The following is an 18,598-nucleotide window of genomic DNA, read 5'->3' on the forward strand; positions in this document are numbered from 1 at the left end:
TGTGAGCTGTGCAGTAGATTGATGCGCCAGTGTGCGTGTAGATGGAGTTGACCCCGTGCGAGAAGTTCTTGCTATCCGATTCGGACGACTCGGATGTGGAGACCATGCTTGCGACCTTTCGGCAACAAACATGAGTCATGGCGCTTGCCGTGAAGGAGCATGAAGACAAGCACCGGAAGAGGAGGCGAGGACCTACTGTCGGGCGTCTGTGCATTCCTCAGAATCGCCATCTTGGGAACGAGATGTTGATGCAAGACTATTTTGCGGAGAATCCTACATATCCTCCACACCTCTTCCGGAGAAGGTACCGAATGCGCCGATCCCTCTTTGTGAAACTTGTTCAAGCTTGCGAGGCAAATTGCCGGTATTTTACTCAAAGAATGAATGCCGCGGGCTTAAAGGGATTTAGTGCATATCAAAAAATCTGCGCAGCTATGCGGGTGATTGCATATGGCGTTCCGGCTGACTATGCCGATGAGTATCTTCGCATTGGTGAAGATAGCTCAATTGAGTCTGTGTGTAGATTTGCGAAAGTGATCGTCCGTGTCTTCGGTCCTGAGTATCTTCGGGCACCCAATGAAGATGACACAAAAAAATTGATGGCAGCAAATGAGAGGAGAGGTTGGTCTGACATGCTAGGTAGCATTGACTGTATGCATTGGAATTGGAAAAATTGCCCAAAGGCTTGGCAAGGAATGTATTGTGGCAAGTCTCGTGATGCAACAATTATGCTAGAGGCCGTAGCATCTGATGATTTATGAATTTAGCATTGCTTTTTTGGTATGCCGGGCACTCTCGATGATATCAATGTGTTGCAACGGTCTCATTTCTTTGCTAGGCTTGCTAGTGGTGATGCTCCTTCTTGCAAGTACACTATCAATGGGCATGAATACACAAAGGGGTACTATCTTGCAGATGGTATATACCCTCCTTGGTGCATATTTGTCAAGAGCATCAAAGAACCCAAAACAAAAAAATAATGTGAATTTGCAAGTGTGCAAGAGGCAGCTCGAAAAGACATTGAAAGAGCATTTGGTGTTTTGCAATCTAGGTTTGCCATTGTCCGTGGTCCTGCTCGTTATTGGGATAAGAAAACCTTGAAGAACATCATGACATGTTGTGTTATCCTGCATAATATGATTCTTGAAGATGAGAGAGAAATGAACTTAGAATTTTTTTTTATGACAATGTGGGTAGCCGTGTCAAACCAGCTTGAGACCCAAACCGCATTAGAGCTTTTCTTCAGACATACAAGGAGATTGAAAATGCAGACACACACTTTCAACTTTAGGAAGATCTCATTTAGCATCATTGACAAAGGGCTGGACAGTGACTAATTTTTGTATTCATTTGTGTTTGTATTCATGACAAGTTTGTATTGCATTATTTAAGTTTGCTACGGTGATTTGAATAATTATTTGTAATGCAAATGGTTATTTGTTTGATTTGAATAATTCAGTTTGTTTTCGATTGTTGAATTATGTTAGATTTGGTATTTGCGGGCTGATGATATGCGGGATGCAGCTGCGCAAAAAGCAGAACCTGCATAGCCGACCGTAAAAAAGCATATTCCGCGAATATACTTTTTTACAGATCCGTTTGGGGGGTCTGCATCTGTGCCAACCCGCGCCGGCCCGCAAAAGCTATTTTGCGCGAGTTGCAAACGCGTTTTGCGGGCCGGCGGGATGCGGGGTCTGCTAGAGTTGCTCTTAGTGGTACATGTTTATGTGTTTTTAGCATTCTCGGTTTGCTTTGTGCTGTATTTTTCTTTGATCCGATTTCTTGTATCATTTGGCCCTATGGTGAAAGTCTATTTCTTCAAAAGAAGGATCAAAAGACTCGTGAGCTGACCTACAGTTTGTCTACCTAAAGACTCGTGATATGGGAATCCTTGATCTGCAAACCATGAAGCAAAGACTACTGTGCGAGTTGCTTTGGAAACTGCAAACAATTACTGTAATGTGGCAAAATATGGTAAATACATTATGAGGAAAACACTGTCTCAAATGCAGAGAGGAAATTCTGGATCTCTTTTTTTGGCCAAGCATTGTCAGCGTGAATCACATTTTTCAAACAGTACATCACAAGAATTGTGGGCAATGGAGAAAAAACCTTATTTTGGGAGGATGGTTGGCATGCGCATTTATGTAATCAATTTGTGCATTTTTTTTTCTTTCTCTAAGCTACAAACTGTCAAAGAGATTATGGAGAAGTCTGGTTGATGAATCGTATGTGCGATGGCTGGATCTCCCAAACTGTCAAAGTAATGATCCCAAGGATTTCCCAAAGTAATGATCGCTGGATTGGTTTAAAACACATCACGGTTTAAAATGGTGGGGCGCAGATCGCATTCCCAATTCTTGTGATCAGAAAAGGTTGAGGGATATATTCGAGGATAAGCCCTCCATCGTTTCTCTCCACAGAACGGATTCAATGTCTGGAAATCCAGCAGCCACGGCCTCGGCGGGGTCGCTCGCCGAGGCGCCCGTGCCTGTCGCCGCCGGCGAGCGCGGCCTGTCCGTGTCGCAGGCCATGTCAAAAGTCATGGAGAAGGGCAAGGTATGTTAGTACGTAACTACAGTGACATGCAGCATGTGCATGCATACATATGCGTAGGGGTCGATGGATTGGCGTATGGATGTTGAGGGCTCACCGCTGCGTGCTCGGGCATGCACGCATGCATGCAGACGGCGTTCATCCCGTACATCACCGCCGGCGACCCCGACCTGGCGACGACGGCGGCGGCGCTGAGGCTCCTCGACGCCCTGGGCGCGGACGTCGTCGAGCTCGGCATGCCCTTCTCGGATGCCTCCGCCGACGGGGCCGTCATCAAGGCCTCCGCGGCGCGCGCGCTGGCCGCTGGCGCGACGGCTGACGCCATCATGGCGATGCTGAAGGAGGTGACACCGCAGCTTTCCTGCCCCGTGGTGATCTTCTCTTACTTCAGCCCCATTGCACAGCGAGGGATGGCGAGCTTCGCCGCCGCCGTCAAGGAAGCCGGCGTGAAAGGTAATTAAACCGGCAGACTACGTATCAGTGCTAATCTCAAACCCATACACATTTTAATCTCTAGTTAATGACATTACGCGGACTCTTAAAAATGCTTTCAGTGATCATGATATGTTACTGTAAAATCTAAATGCTAACCTGAAACCAAGATATCCATCTTTTTTATGCTGGAAGAATGTTTGTTGCCTGCATCTGCAAGTTTGCATCATCGACGGATGTACACAGCCTCATATGCATCCGTATGTGTTTCAGGTCTTATAGTACCCGATCTTCCTTACGCCGAGACAAGTGCTTTCAGGGATGAAGCCATCAAAAACGAGCTAGAGCTGGTAATATAACTACAAGTAGCTTAATATAAGTACAAGTAGCTTAATTCAACCATAAACAATTAGCATTTCATATCAGTGAAATAAAGCAGCTTGTCGAAACAAATCAAGTTTACTAGTAGCATCAATTATTATTACTAAGTAAAATATGGAATTAATGTTTGCAGGTGCTACTTACAACACCATCTACGCCGTCGGAGAGGATGAAGGAGATCACTGAAGCTTCAGGAGGCTTCATTTACCTTGTACGTTTCTGGGGATACACATAAGAATCATAACCTGTTTGTTAACTGGGCATGGTAATTCCACACAAAAAAGGGCATGATGATTAAAATTTAACTATAATTATTGCACTTTTTTGGGCAAAGGAAGGCAAAAGCCTTTAGGACATCTGCATCTTTGGGTGTACAGAGCCACTCATAATAACATTATATGCAGGTAAGTGTCGACGGAGTTACAGGTGCCCGTCCAACCGTGAACCCGCGCGTTGAGAGTCTTCTTAAGGAGATTAAGCAGGTTTACCCGATATAAATACTTTTTTCACTTTAGTGGTAAATAAATGATGGCATGCATGCTAATGTGGTTTCGAATGCTTGCAGGTCACTGACAAGGCAGTGGCTGTTGGCTTTGGAATTTCGACCCCTGACCATGTTAAGCAGGTAGAAACTTATTTTACTACTACATTGGAACATTCACCATAAATTATTACTATGATGTTTGTATACAAAAGTTAGCAATTAAAGTTTTGGATGTGTACTAATTCTACATGAGAAACAGATTGCAGAGTGGGGTGCGGATGGAGTGATCATCGGGAGTGCAATGGTGAAGCAGTTGGGTGAAGCGACTTCTCCAGAAGAAGGGTTGAAAAGGTTGGAAGTCTATGCCAGGAGCTTGAAGGATGTACTGCCATGATATATGAACGAGTGAATTCCATTTTACCCCGTGTTTCATGTCTGTGGCAAATTTTACCCCGTTTAGCAGACTTTTTACATTTTTATCCAATTTAAGCAAAATTGTGACACTAATTATTTTAATATATTTGTTAGTGCCCGGTCAGAGATTATGGACAACCCTTGATTCTATGATTTTGGTCCCGGCCCACTCATCATCGCAAATATTCCGCTTGATCAAACTCTGACTAAGAGCAACTACAGCCATACTTGGCAAATGGGGCCCCGTAAACGTTCACGGACGCGCCTGGCCAATGACTGGGCATGTTCGTTTTCAGCCCCTATTTAGCCGTTCATAGAGCCACATTCCTGAGAGAGGGGAAAAAAGAAAGAGAAAAGGTGGTCCGGGTTGGGCCGCGTCCTATGTGGCAGACTGACCGGACGCGTTCATGAGCTCTCATATCCTTCCTACATTTGTCCTTAATACGAGGGTTCGCGGACAGCCTGGACGTACAAGGATGATATGAGGTGTCTGGTTGGATCATTTTTGTTTCTTCTTTTTTCTGTCCGGTCGACTGGACGCGTCGGCGGATGTTTGAGGGGCATTTGAGTGTGCCAGATGTAGATGCTCTAACACACTTAGACATCTATGTCTTGATCCATTGCTGCTGTTGTTCAAGATGATGCCGCGTTATTTGACCATTAAATTTCTCCTTGATTCCTGCTGCCAAAAGCAGAGCGTCCGCAATGGTCCAGTGAGTGCTACAAGTTGGCCTAGCTCATCTAGTCTTTTAAAATGAGGAAATAATGTTTTTGGTCCCTCAATTTCTCCAAAAGTATAGACTTGATCCCTTCCGATTTTTTGTATACATTTGGCCCTTCAAGTCTCAAAACCTGATAAGTTTGATCCAAAACTAGATTTTAAGCACGTTGACCGGGTTTGACTGATGAACAGTAAATTCAAACAATAGCAAAAAAGTATCAAAAAACTCTGAAATTTGGTGGCGACCAAGATGCTTGGGTGTGTGAAATTTTGTGTGGTATTTCGACATCCGAGGAGCTCGTGGCAAAAAAAAACTATTTTTGACTTGTAAAAATAAGCCAAAATTTGTATTTTGAGCTCTCCTCGGATGTTATTTGACCACAAAAATTTATATGCACCAAATACACCCAAGCATATTGGTTGTCACAAAATTTGAGATTTTTTGAATTTGTTTGCTATTTTTTAATTTACTGTTCATCGGTCAAACCTGGTCAAACCCGGTCAACATGCTCAAAATCTGTTTTTGGACTAAACTTATCTGGTTTTGAGACTTGAAGGATCAAATATATACCAAAAAAATTTAAGGGACCAAGTCTATATTTTTGGAAAACTTGAGGGACAAAAAACATACTTTGCTCTTTAAAAATATGATAAATACTCCCTCCGTCCGAAAAAACTTGTCTCAAGCTTGTGCCTCAAATGGTGAGATGGATGTATCTAGCACTGACTTGATGCTAGATACATCCATTTAACATTTAAGGGACAAGTTTTTTCGAACGAAGGGAGTAGAACACAATGATTTGTTTTGCTTAGCCAATTGGCTTTCTTCTCAAATCGGGTCAGTATACGCAAATTAAGCTTCTTTGAAAAGCCGTGATCCCGGTTAGTACATAGCCACCCCATCCAACAGGAGCCAAAACTGGGCAGGAAAGCATCAACTTCAAGTTCCACAAGCGTAGCTGCTTTCGTCCGTCTCTCGTTCAGCCAGCGTGCCAGCATCTCTTTTCTTCCTCCATATCTTGGATGTTGCTGCAGCTTCATTGGAACGTTGCCGGGAAACTTACACGCAACTTTCTTCTGATGCCTCCGTTTTAGGTACAGATAGCTGCTGTGGGGTGATATATGATCTGAACTCCAGGCCAGCGAATCTGGTGCTGATGGCGCCGGGTGTAGGAACTAAAGGCCAGAAAGACAAAGAGACACAGATACCCGATGGCGCGGCAGGTATGCGCGACACATCGAGAAAAATGGTCCTCCGCCAAAGTCGGTATCGGATCCATAGCTGCCTGGCTTTGAATCTTTCCATTCTTTGCAGCTTGAAATTTTGCTCTAGTTTGTTCTTCGGTCGACGGCGTACGTGTTGATCGCTCACCGCCGTGCAGCCTAGACCTAGACAAGGATATTTCTCATGTCTGAATGGCCTACGATCTAGACCAGAGGTTTGAGAGCCTAACTGTATGCGCCTGGCTCCATTGCCCATTATGCATGCGTTGCTTCCTCATAGAGGTGCTCCTGCATGCGCGTGTATTGTATGTTTATTATGCCGTCTGACCGAGATGAGAGACGAACACATCAACGCATGTTCCATACGTAATTGCACGCTTGTTCTTGTTGACAAGTACATGTTATGTGCTCCCCTGAAAGAAAATCATGCTGGCCGCTTGTATGCCAATCCTGTTTGTGAAGTCAGACCGCTTGTAATGGACTAATGCATGTTGCTTGAAGAGTGGTTCAAACCTCGACGGTAACATGCTCCGACTGCTTCCTTCAAGAAAACATGTTTGTCTAGATCAAACAAGCATTACTTAGCCGGCAGCAAGCATCTGTGAGCAAACAATTGGTGTGAAAGATCAACGCATTGCACCGTACGACCAACTCTCGAGTCTGAACCAACAACAACAACAACGAAATAAATAAATCAAACAAATTGCTCCGTCAAAACTGATGATGTCCATCAACAAGGCTGGACACACATGTACAAAAGTCTTGTTCGTCACCGTAAGTTCAAGGTGACGCCCGGAGCTGGGGGAAATATACAATTTAATGTGCCGTCTCTTTCGCGTATTGAAATCGCGGTGTTGCTTCCAAGTCCTAACCGCCGTGATCTTGCACTGCCCACGCGGCTAAACATGTTCCGCTCGGTCCATATATCCATCAGCCGCGCACGCCTAAGCAACACTTACATCAAGTCGTACGTACGTCCACATACTAACCCATCAACGTGAGGTAGTCCATAGAAGAAATCTAACAAGTTGTAGCTTTCAGTCTATCCTGGCAATGCAAATTCCACGTGGACGGCTTGGTCTCCTCTGGAAACTTGCCCATGAACCGACCACTATTACTCCGTAAAATAAACGCCACCTTGAGAAAGAGAGGCACTCCTATTCGTCGTGGATATGAGGTGAGGGGGGTGTCACATTTGCAAGTTGATATATGTGATCGATGGAGACCACTATGATTGGTAGCTCCTAGACATAAAGTTCCCACATTTCTTCTTTTTTCTTCCATCATCGCTTAGCACGATGGAGAGATAATACACGAATTAGCCCTGGAATGGACTATTCTCATCCTTTTTTGAAGCTTGAGACATGCCAAGTGCCGGTATCTACTCCAGTGCTGCTGCGTTTTTCTGCCTCCAATAATTGTAGCTACTGACGTGGACTGGCTCTGGCTTTATCAGCAACTAGTGCTCTAGATCGATCAGGCAAATGAAAGACCGGCGTTGGCACTTGTGGAAGAGAGACAAATATAGGTAGCAGGTGGATTTTTGGGACCGGAACTGATGTGAATTGATCCAGCAAAAGCAAAAGAGCGCGTCCAATCATGCAAGCGCGTTTGAAGATAAGCCCAACATGAGGAGGAGAAAAGTGCAATTCGCAAAAAGAAAAGTGCTAGCCAGTGCTCTGGAGAAAGCATCTATCTATCTATCTATCTGGTGACAAAACGAGATCGAGCACCAAAACACCCAGAGTAGAAAAGGAGCGGCACAAATTAAAGGTACGGTCTCAGTTGATAGATGCTGTCCCAGCTATGGAAATTAAACTTTTAACCTAATCCTCTCGACAAATCAAAGTATTAAACAGTGTGTTGTTTCAGTGGACGGGGCATTCGGCCTGTTTTCTGGTGATGAACGGAAAGGTTATTGATAAAGTGTTGTTAAGATATGCATCGACGACACTTGCAGCATAATAAATTATCATGGGACCTGAAAAGATCTTGCTAGCTTATTACATATCTGTACTTCGCTAGGATTAAAGCGGTATTATGTGCTTCGATCGAAAGGATCATCCGGTTTTACGAAAAGTCGAATGGGATGGATACCTACTTGGCGTACGTAACCTACCGCTGCTAGTATATTACTACTAGTAGTACTGTGCCCTAGAGATGCCACGAGGTTTATGCTAATGAAAACACAAGTTGAACCAGACGTCATTGTTAATTAGACATCGAACTTTTCATCCAACCAGAGGAATATGTACACCTGTTTGAGCTGATCAAGTCTCTAGACATCGTGGGATTTGCTGCAACAAATCCACCATTCTTTTTCGGTGACGTACGTCGGTCGGACCTCTACTTTTTGGTCGCCCAAACAATCATGTCGAATAAAGAGAGCTTGTTCCGGACTAAACCCTTACATCCGTCGACAGACTAAAGTTGGCCATGTTGATTTGATCTATACCCAAGATAAGATGACCACTAAACTAGCTAGGTAGTGCTGGCATGCTGCGTGTTGTGCGGGGTGACAGGAGAGCAGTCTGTTTTGAGTTCGTGTGAGCGTGAGAGTAAGCCCGACCAGAGATCATGGGCGAGTCTCTTGATCCCATGATGAAATTGTTTGGGCCAGCCCACTCATCTTCAGAGACATTCTGCTTCATCAAACTCTGACAGACAAGCTTGACATCCATGTCTTGATCTGTTGATGGTGGATGATGGTGGATTCATCCGAACGCTGGCAGGCAACTTTCTTCTGATGCTTCCGTTTTAGGTACAGATAGCAACATATGCTCTGAACACCAGCTCCATTTGCTCGAGCGAATCCTGTGCTGATCACACAAGTGTATATAGCAACTAAAGAAACGAAGATACCTTGGCGCGCTGTGCGGTGCGGCGGTCGCATCAGAAAGATCGAGATGCCATGCTACGGCGGGTGCGCGCGACACATCATACAATTGGTGCTCTGCCAAAGCCATCATTGAATCTTTCCTTTCTTTGCTACTTGCATACTTTTGCTTTAGTTTTTTCTCCATTTACAGCGTACGTGTTGATCGCTCGCCAACGTGATTTGTGAAGCATAGAGAAGGATATTTCTCGTGTTTGAATGGTCTAGACTCTAGACCAGAGGTTGTGAGAACAAAATGTATGGGTTGATTCCCTATGGAGTCTCACCTGATTCCTTATTGTTTGTTTGTGCCGTCTGACCCTGATCAAACACGACCGCATCATCACACATGTTCCATATGTAATTGCACATTTGTACTTGTCGACAACGACATGTTATGTGCTCGCCTGCAAGAAATTCAAATCATTCCGCTGTGAAGTCAGACATATCTGCATCAATCTGCTGACCGCATGCATCTCCTACATGTATCCCCTTATGCTATAATTTGTCGAAGGCGGATCTGGTCGCTCTGGTTTTTTTCCTCGCCAACACATAGCTTTGGTCGTATATGACTTTGCTATTTGTTGGTGTTTTTGTGTGCGTGCGTTGGTGTCGGCTGTGTGCATCCTAGGTTCTTCCAAGAAGGAATTAAAGAAAGAAATAATTGTCCTGTTAAGACAAAAAAAATAGAGGAGCCGGCAGACAAACTCATACTCCCGGAATACCAGCCCTCTCTCTCTCTATCTGCTTAGCCATGAAACCTGTTTGTTTACGCTTGAAGATGAACCGAGTCTTCCATTCATAAGGAGTACCATCTCTTGGCCGCAGAATGTTGTGATGGAGCAAAAGAGTGGACGACGTCGACAGGGAATAGTTTTCATGTCCGAAACCAGAGGAGGAGAAAGAAAGGGAGGTGGCGTCGCTCCGGTGCAGCGCAAACACTGTTTCTTTTCTCTACTTTCTTACCTTTCCTTTTCACTTTGTCGTGCGTGTTTTACATGGACCGAAGTGTATATTGACTATCCTATCGATTTGACTTGTGATCTTTTGGCAAAGGAAAAATAAAAGCAGATGAGATTGAATGGGTAGTAGGTTCTGACTTATTTGGGGCATCATATCTTTCATTTTCTGAGTACCATGTGTCACTCATTGGTGAAAATCTAAAGTTTGCATGATGTTCGTGAAAATTAGCAAGATGGTGTGCTTACACAGAATTAACTAGGTTTCTTAATTTAAACCGTGAAATTTGAAGATCAATTTGATCATATTTAAAATTAAAACTAGCAGAAATTATACAAAGAGGACATCGTTACAACTAGCTAATGGGGTTACTGAATTTAGATATACCAAAAAGGCCCTAAACAAAGCGGAAATTACAGCCAAGAGCTTAAACCACAAAATTCTAGCTAATGACGTGGCCGAACTGCGTCGTCGTTGCACCACAAAATTTAGTCAATTGTTCTTTTCTTTCCGATTTTCCTTTTTTATTTTTATTTTTGCCTTCACATCTTATTAATATAATTTGTGTGTATGTGTGATTTTTTTTCAAATACGCAATGAACATTTTATTTCAAGTATACGATTAGTTAAAACAAAATCCATGATTTTTTTTCCAAAAAAGTGAGATGGCCAATTTTATTATACACTACATCCATCCTGGATTATTGATCCCCTTTGTAATTTGTGTCAAATTTTGACCAAAGATTTAGCTAAAAAATGTTAATGCATGTCAACAAAAATCATATCGTTGGATTCGTATTTGAACCTAATTTCAATGATATATTTTTTTATGACATGCATGAACATTTTGTTTGTTAAATTTATGGTTAAAATTAGGCACAAAATACAATGTGGACCAATAAACCAGGACGGAGGTAGTACATGAAATTTGTAAAACACAAGGCTACAATTTTTATATCAAATCTATTGTATATACATAAAGATTTAATTCTGATACGTTATTTAAAAAAATTATAATAATATTTTCAATACCTTTTCACAAAAATCTAAAGAAAATTTAGAAAACTGATTTTTTTTAATGAAAGGCTATCGGGCCGCCTGTGAGCCGGCACATATAAGGGGCCCGTGGGCGTTTGCCCTATTATTTGATGCTTAGAGCCGCAAAAAGGGGACTCGTCATCCGCAGCATGCATGTCTTTAACCGGTTTTCCCTTCTAGTGGCCACTTGTCATCCATGTTGCTGATGATGCATTATGCGACCATTTCTTCTTGATTTGTGCTGCCCAAAGCAGAGCGGCCGCAATGGTGGATTTCTGTGGATAGCTACGAGCTTTGTTAGCTCGCCTACTGGTCTTTCAGCAAGAAGTACGAAGCACAACGATCTTTTAATTAGCTTGGCGAGTTGGCTTTTAGTTTCCTCTCAAGTTCAATCAGTAGTACCTAGAGCTAATAAAAGCTTCCTTGCAAAGCCGGCCATCCCGGTAAGTGCCTAGCGTACCCACCCTATCCAACCCCAGCCTAAACTAGGCAGGAAAAACTGCAACTCTAGTTCCAGAAGCATAGCTGCTTTGGGAACATGTTGCAGCTTCAGCCAAACGTTGCTGCCGGGCAGTTTACACGCAACTTTCCTCCCATGCTTGCGTTTAGGTCCATTTGCCCGAGCGAAAGAATCCGGTGCCCGACCACGCAAGTGTCTGTAGGAACTAAAGCTCCGGTAAGAGACGCAGATACCTTGCGGTCGCATCAGAGAGATTGATCGATGCCGCCATCCCAAAACAATAAAGGAAAGAGTGATGCCATGCCGCGGCGGCCGGGTAGGCGCGACACATCGAAGAAAAGAAATGGTCCTCCGCCAAGGTCGTTCTCGGACCTCTATAGCTTTGAATCTTTCCTTTCTTTGATGCTCGCAGTTTTGCTTTCTAGGGCATCCGCCTCCGGACTCCTTTAAATTTGTTCCAGGGTTCGTGGCGTACGTGCTGTGCTGATCGTTGGCCAACGGAATATGGACATCAAAGGAAGGAAGCCAACGTGTGCAATGATATTTCTCATGTCTGAATAGTCTAGACTCTAGACCAGAGGCTTGTGAGGACCTAACTGTATGCGACTCGCTCCCATTATGTGTGCGTTGATTCCCTAATTATCTACTAGGTGCTCCTGTGCGCGTAGGTTTGTTTATATGCCATCCGACCCTGATCATACACAGAACGCATCAACACATGTTCCGTATGTAATTGCACACTTGTACTTGTGGACAACGACATGTTATGCGATCGCGTGTAGAAAACCTCATTCCTACCGCTTGTATGTCAATCATCGTTTATGTGAAGTCAGGCCGATCTGCAGCGATCTGCTGACCCATCCTGTTATATATACAAATATCTCCCCTGTATGCTTATGTTATGCAGATGGCAGCACGTACTTATCGCCCATGACATGCCTTCTAATCTTATACGTTTATATCATCTTCCTTCTCTCCATGTAGCTGTACTATAAGTACTTAGCTTTACAGCTTGAACCTTAGCTGTAACGCAATGATTTGTCAGGATCAGCGTGATAATATGTAGCAAAGTGATGTCGCTAACGCGTGGCTAACATAGCATTACCATACGTCCCTCCTAGGGCAGGCCAGCCGTCGCCCATCGCCGATGGGGTCGATGGACCTGCTGAATTTTATTTTCAAGAGGCCGCAACCTTGGACGTTCTTGCAACACGGATCTAAAGAAAGAAAGAATTTGTCCGCTAGACAGCAAAATGAGTTTAATCAGAGGAGACGGTAGGGTTTTTCTGTCACTTGTAGTTGCAACTTGCAAGCGAGGTAGCTTTTGGTTGGCTGCTGAATGTTGCGATGGACATAAAGCATGGTGTGGTGTGGACAGCGTCGACAGGGAATGGTTTTCATGTCCCAAATTCAGAGGAGGGGAAAGAAAGCGACGCGACGTCGGTGAAGCGCAGCGCGGACACCGAAACATGCCGATCCGATCCAATCCAATCCGTGAGAGCGGTGCAAGCTGTGGCTGCTGGACACATGACGCATACTTTCTTGGACAATACCTACGTAAACTAATCTATGTACTTTACGTAATGTGCAACTTGGACACTCTGGATTGGATATAGGAGGATCGAGGGGCTCACCCTCTTGAAAATCAGGGGGGTGAGAGAATTATTGTTAGGAAGTTTCCGTTACTTTTCGTAGTTTCGTTTGTAGATGAGTATTATCCTTCTTTCTTTTCTCTGCTTGGTTTACCTTTCCTTTTCACTTTTTCATGGGTGTTTTTCATTTACATGGACCGTGGAGTATATCTACTATCCTATCGGTTTGACTTGTGCTCTTTTGGCACGGCGAAAAAGAAGACATGATTGAAATACGGAATACGATGGCCTGTTTCTGTCTTTCTGACTATGCAGTCACTGTACAAACCATTCTGATTCAGAGTAACATGTGTCGACCCATGGTGGAAATTTTGTTTTCAGAGAATTGTGCAATCTGAGTTTTTTTTTCAGGGGTTTGTGGAATCTGAGATGTGCCTGGCGTCATGGGCACACTTGGGCTGCTTTACTTTAACAGGCCATTCACTGCTGGTGGGCGCTGAGCTGTTGCGGAATTCGGGTCCATGAGATCCTTGGCGAAATGAGTACTCCCTCCGATCCAGAAAAAAGCGGTGTGGCTTTAGTTCAAATGACAACACTTTTTTTGGATAGAGGGCAGTATGATTCAGCGAAGCGAGGAGAGTGATATATGACGCTCACTGCGTCAGATTGCCGTTCAAACGCACAGGCGAGAGGGAAGCCAAGAATAATGGGTCGGGCCATTTTAGCTAGCACAGGTGACTACTTATACCCAGTTTTGCTAACCTTCTACAAGGTTTCTGAACCAGTTTTTTTCTGTTGTTTCCTTTACTAGTTTTACCACGAAGTGAGACAAAACTCTACCCTCTTGCGCGACGCTTGTGGGCCGGCCCAGTAATGTAGCTTCCTCTGCGTCAGTTTTCCTTTTTTTTGGTTTTCGCCTTTTGAATCGGTTCTCTTTGGTTTTTTCTTCTTTTATTTTTGGGTTTTTTTGGTTTCCTATGTTTCTTACTTCGGTTTCTTCATTTTTTGTACTTTATATTTTTTTTGCAATACATGCCTACTTTATTCATACACACTGTATATTTTTTGTAAACAACAGGAACATTTTTTATACTACCTCTGTCTTTAGCCTACAAAAACGTCATATATTTTGAGACGGGGATAGTACATAATAACATTTTTACAAATATGTTTTTTGGACATCTACTTTCTTCACACTTTTCTTATACATCTAAACCATTGTTTTGTACATCTTAACATTTTTCTGTACGTGATTAACATTTTTTTCAGATACATGTTTTTTGAACATTTTTTAGACACATGGTATAAAACTCAAATACATGGTGATTTTTTTTGAATGAGACGCAATATCCTTTTTAATCCATGCACATGTTTTTTTCGCATTGTATAAAAAAAGTCAAAAAAATCGCAAACATAATTTGAAACACATCAACATTTTAAAAAATGCAACATATATTTTTTGTGAATGGTACAAAGTAGTTTTCTGAATTACATGACTTTTTGCGTTGTATAACATTTTTGAAATACCACGTAAAGCAGCGATTTGTCGGGGTCAACGTGACAATATGTCCCTCCAACGGCAAGCCAGCCGTCGCCCATCGCCGATGGGGTCGATCGACCTGCTGAATTTTATTTTCAAGAGGACGCAACCTTAGAAGCTCTTGCAACAAGGAACTATTTATAAATATAAAGAAAGAAAGAATTATCCTGCTAGACAGAAAATCAGAGTATGTTCCTGAGCAGCCGGTACACCAACTGATACTCATACTCTTGACAATGAAAGAACAATCCCAAATACGTTGCCATTTGAAATTGAGTGATATCGCTAGCCAAGTTTACCACTTGGTTTACGTCGCTTGGTCACTCCTGATACGGCAGCAGCTTCTCTTTTTTTTAAAAAGGAGGTCAATCACCGGCCTCTATATCGGATAGATGCATGCGACCACTTTATTAGAACAAGTTTGACAAACAAAAAGTCTGGGCTGCAAAGTACAGCTCACAAACAATACGGCAGCAGCTGTATGATACTACTTCTTGACTCGCGCTTGAAGATTAATCCAAGTATTTCTCTCACTTGTAGTTGCAAGCGAGGTACCTTCGGTTGGCTGTGCTGAATGTTGCGACGGAGGAAAAGCTTGGTGTGGACAGCGTCGACAGTGAATGGTTTTCATGTCCCAGATCAGAGGAGGAGAAAGAAAGCGATGGGACGTCGGTGCAGCGCAGCGCGGACGCTGATCCGTGCCGATCCAATCCGTGGGAGTAGTGCATATGGCTGTGGCTGGACACATGACGCATTCTCTCTTTTCTCTGTCTGCTTTTTACCTTTCCTTCTCACTTTTTCGTGGGTGTTTTTCATTTACATGAGTATATCTACTATCCTATCGGTTTGACTTGTGCTCTTTTGGCACAAGAAAGAAAAAAGCAGACGTGATTGAAATATGGAATACGATGGCCGGTTTCTGTCTTTCAAACTGTGCTGTCGCTGTATAAATCGTTCTGAATCAGAGTAACATTTGTCGTTCCTTGGTGGAATCTGAGAATTTTTGTTTTCACATAATTGTGGAATCTGAGATGACTTACCCGCAAAAAAAAAGGAATCTGAGATGACTGGCGTCGTGGGCACACTTGGGCTGCTTCCTTTTAACAGACCGTACACTACTTTTTTAACAGTCCGTACACCCAGGCCCATTTGACATAATTAGGGTCCATAACATCATCCTTGGCGAGTCATATCTGATGCTCATTGCGTCAGATTGCCGTTCAAATTAGCAGGAGAGAGCGAAGCGAAGAGTAGTGGGGTCAACCCATTTTAGCTAGCACAGGTGACTACTCCCTCCGTCTGAAAATCGTTGTCCCTTAAATGAATGTATTTAACACCAAGTTAGTGCTAGATATATTTATTTAAGAAACAAGTTTTTTTGGACGAAGGGCTACCCGCTTTGGGCACCTTCAAGCAGGTTGTTGAACCAGTTTTTTTTTTGTTTCTTTGCTGGTTTTACCTCGAAGCGAGACATAACTCGCACCTCTTGTACGACGCTAGTGAGCTGCACAGTAATTTACCAGCCTCTGCGTGAATTTTTTTTCTTTGTGTTTTTCTTTATCAGCTTTCACTGTTTCAATTGGTTCTCTTTGGTTTTTCTTTTCTTTCCGTTCTCTTTTTTACTTTGGGTTTTCTTTGTTTCTTTCTTTGGTTTTATTTGGATTTAATTTATTATATATATTTTCAAAACATGTCTACATTTTTCGTACATGATATAAATTTTTCGTATATATCAGGACATATTTTATGCTTCTTTAATTTTGAAAATTCATTTTTTTGGAAACAATGAACAGTTTTTAAGTTCACAAACATTTTTGAAATGTATAAAAAATTTACATTACATTAACAAAAATTTCACACTATTATAACATTTTAAAAAATTTACAATAACAAAAATTTCACATTGCGCTAACAGAAAAGTAAGTAGATTAAGTTTTGGAATCCACGACAAATTTGACTTCGGATTTTTAGGCATGGCAAATCAAAAGATTTTTTGTGACAAATTATGTTCGCCGAGGATGTCAGGTCTAGTTAACGAGCATGGCAAATCTGCCTCAGTTACTTTGTTTCTCAGAAAATGATCTTGCTTGCAAACTAAATTTGCCATCATCGCACCAATATAAACTGTCATAAAAAATGACAGATTTGCCATGCCTAAAAATCTGACGTCGGATTTTTAGCATTTTCATTGATCAATATAGCACAAAACCAATTCAATAGTTCAACACAAGCCATCGTTGTTCACAGCAAATAAAAGTTGGTAAAATAGATTGGTGGGAACTTGTGCCATCATTGTTCTTCTTCATCTTGGTGGGGTTCTTGATATCTTCATAGCGGGTTGCTCACTTGGGTTCCACATTCAACTCTACCCAACAATGATCCAAAGTGAATGGCGGAAGAGCAAGGACGGAGGAGGGCAACGACGCGGATGCGAGAAAAGGAGGGCTTGCCCGGGTTCACTTGGGTTCACTTGGGTTGTAGCTTGTTTTGTATCCGGACAACATCCAAGCTGTTGGGGCGGAGGTCCACTTGTTGATGCTCTCGGTAAAGAAATCCCTTCCTCTCAATTTGCAAAAATGCAAAAGCACGGAAAGTGGGGACGGGTTCGACCGGGGAGCTAGTGCCTGCTGTGTGCTGTGCTCGAGCACGTACATTTGAGTGGACTGTGGCGAACAGTATATTTGCGTACTTGCGAGCTTGAGAGAAGGCCGACCAGAGATCATGGGCGACTCAGGATCCCATGATGAAATTATTTGGGCCCAGACCACTCACATATTCAATGACAGTTTGATTTAACTCTGACACTTGGCATCTACTGACTCCTTTCGTTGCTCCTGAATCCTTGTGCGTCATCCGGCAATTTCTCCTGCATTTCTGGGTTAGCTAGTACCTACGAGCCTAGATAAAGTTGACACTTGAGAGCACGTTCTCTCTTCTTGAGCCGTATGAAATGGTAAGCTTGTCCGACAAACTGTCCCTCCCGGTTGGTGCATACCCACCCACCCCAACGTTCAAAAAGGAACCCAAACTACATGGAGAAGCTCTCAACTCTAGGAAGATTCTGAACGCAACGACGTCGACGCACAAATTTGGTACTGTCTGAATTTCGCCACCTCCGTCAGGTACGATCAAGGAGAGTTAGCAACAGCTTTACGCGCGACCGAATCCGGTGCTGATCAGGGCTATGGGGGGTCGGGAAGGGGCTAGCTGTAGCAACACACAACGTCACAACCAGTAGTATCTGAATAAGCAAGACCTTGTGAGGTTTCAGTTACGCTTTTGATCATTTCTTATTCAGGCGCTATTGCACGTGTATTGCTTAATTATTTGTTTACGCCGGCTGACCTGATTGATCACACATGTGATCGCACACTTGTACTCGTGGACGACAGCATGATGGGCGCTTGCTTGTAAGAAAAAAAAATCCTTCCAACACTTGTCAATCATGTTTGTGAATCCAAGAAAGAGACGGAAGGAGAATGTTGGGAATAAAGCTGTGCGTGCGACACGACAGGGAATGCTTTCTGGTCCCAAATCTCATCACGAGGATGAAACAAAAGGGACGTGACTCAGGTCGCCGTGATGCAGCACAATGCAACGCGATACACGCATCGAAACGTGCGGGGTGCACCAGCCCGATCCAATCCATCCTAGGGACAGAGAGGACACCCTTTCTTTTCTCTACTTTTTAACCATTCCTTTGGTCTTATCTTTTCTAATTACTAGTGGAATCGTCGCCTTTCACTTTCTTGCGTGTGTTCTGCGTCGACCGTGCGTATGCGCTGTCATATCGGCTTGACTCGTGCTCTTCTCGGACATGAAAAGAGGACACGACTAGACGGGAAAATGCTACACCTACGGGTGATCTTCAAACTCGCTATCAAACATTCCTTACTAATCTCTCCGTCCCCCTGAATTCCA

The 18,598-nt window shown here is 43.3% G+C and overlaps 1 protein-coding gene across 1 annotated transcript; it reads left to right on the forward strand.

Annotated features, from left to right (window-relative positions):
• Positions 1-2,327: 2,327 nt before the first annotated feature.
• Positions 2,328-4,391, forward strand: LOC125542439 (indole-3-glycerol phosphate lyase, chloroplastic). Its single transcript, XM_048705484.2, has 7 exons — positions 2,328-2,559; positions 2,688-3,009; positions 3,262-3,338; positions 3,503-3,580; positions 3,774-3,851; positions 3,935-3,994; positions 4,113-4,391. The coding sequence occupies exons 1-7, from the start codon at positions 2,434-2,436 to the stop codon at positions 4,245-4,247; spliced, it is 876 nt and encodes a 291-aa protein (XP_048561441.2). The 5' UTR covers positions 2,328-2,433; the 3' UTR covers positions 4,248-4,391.
• The last annotated feature ends 14,207 nt before the right edge of the window (positions 4,392-18,598 follow it).

This window comes from Triticum urartu, chromosome 3A (genome assembly GCF_056163025.1).
Source record: "Triticum urartu cultivar PI428250 chromosome 3A, HENAU_Tu73, whole genome shotgun sequence".
In the NCBI taxonomy this organism is placed as follows: Eukaryota; Viridiplantae; Streptophyta; class Magnoliopsida; order Poales; family Poaceae; genus Triticum; species Triticum urartu.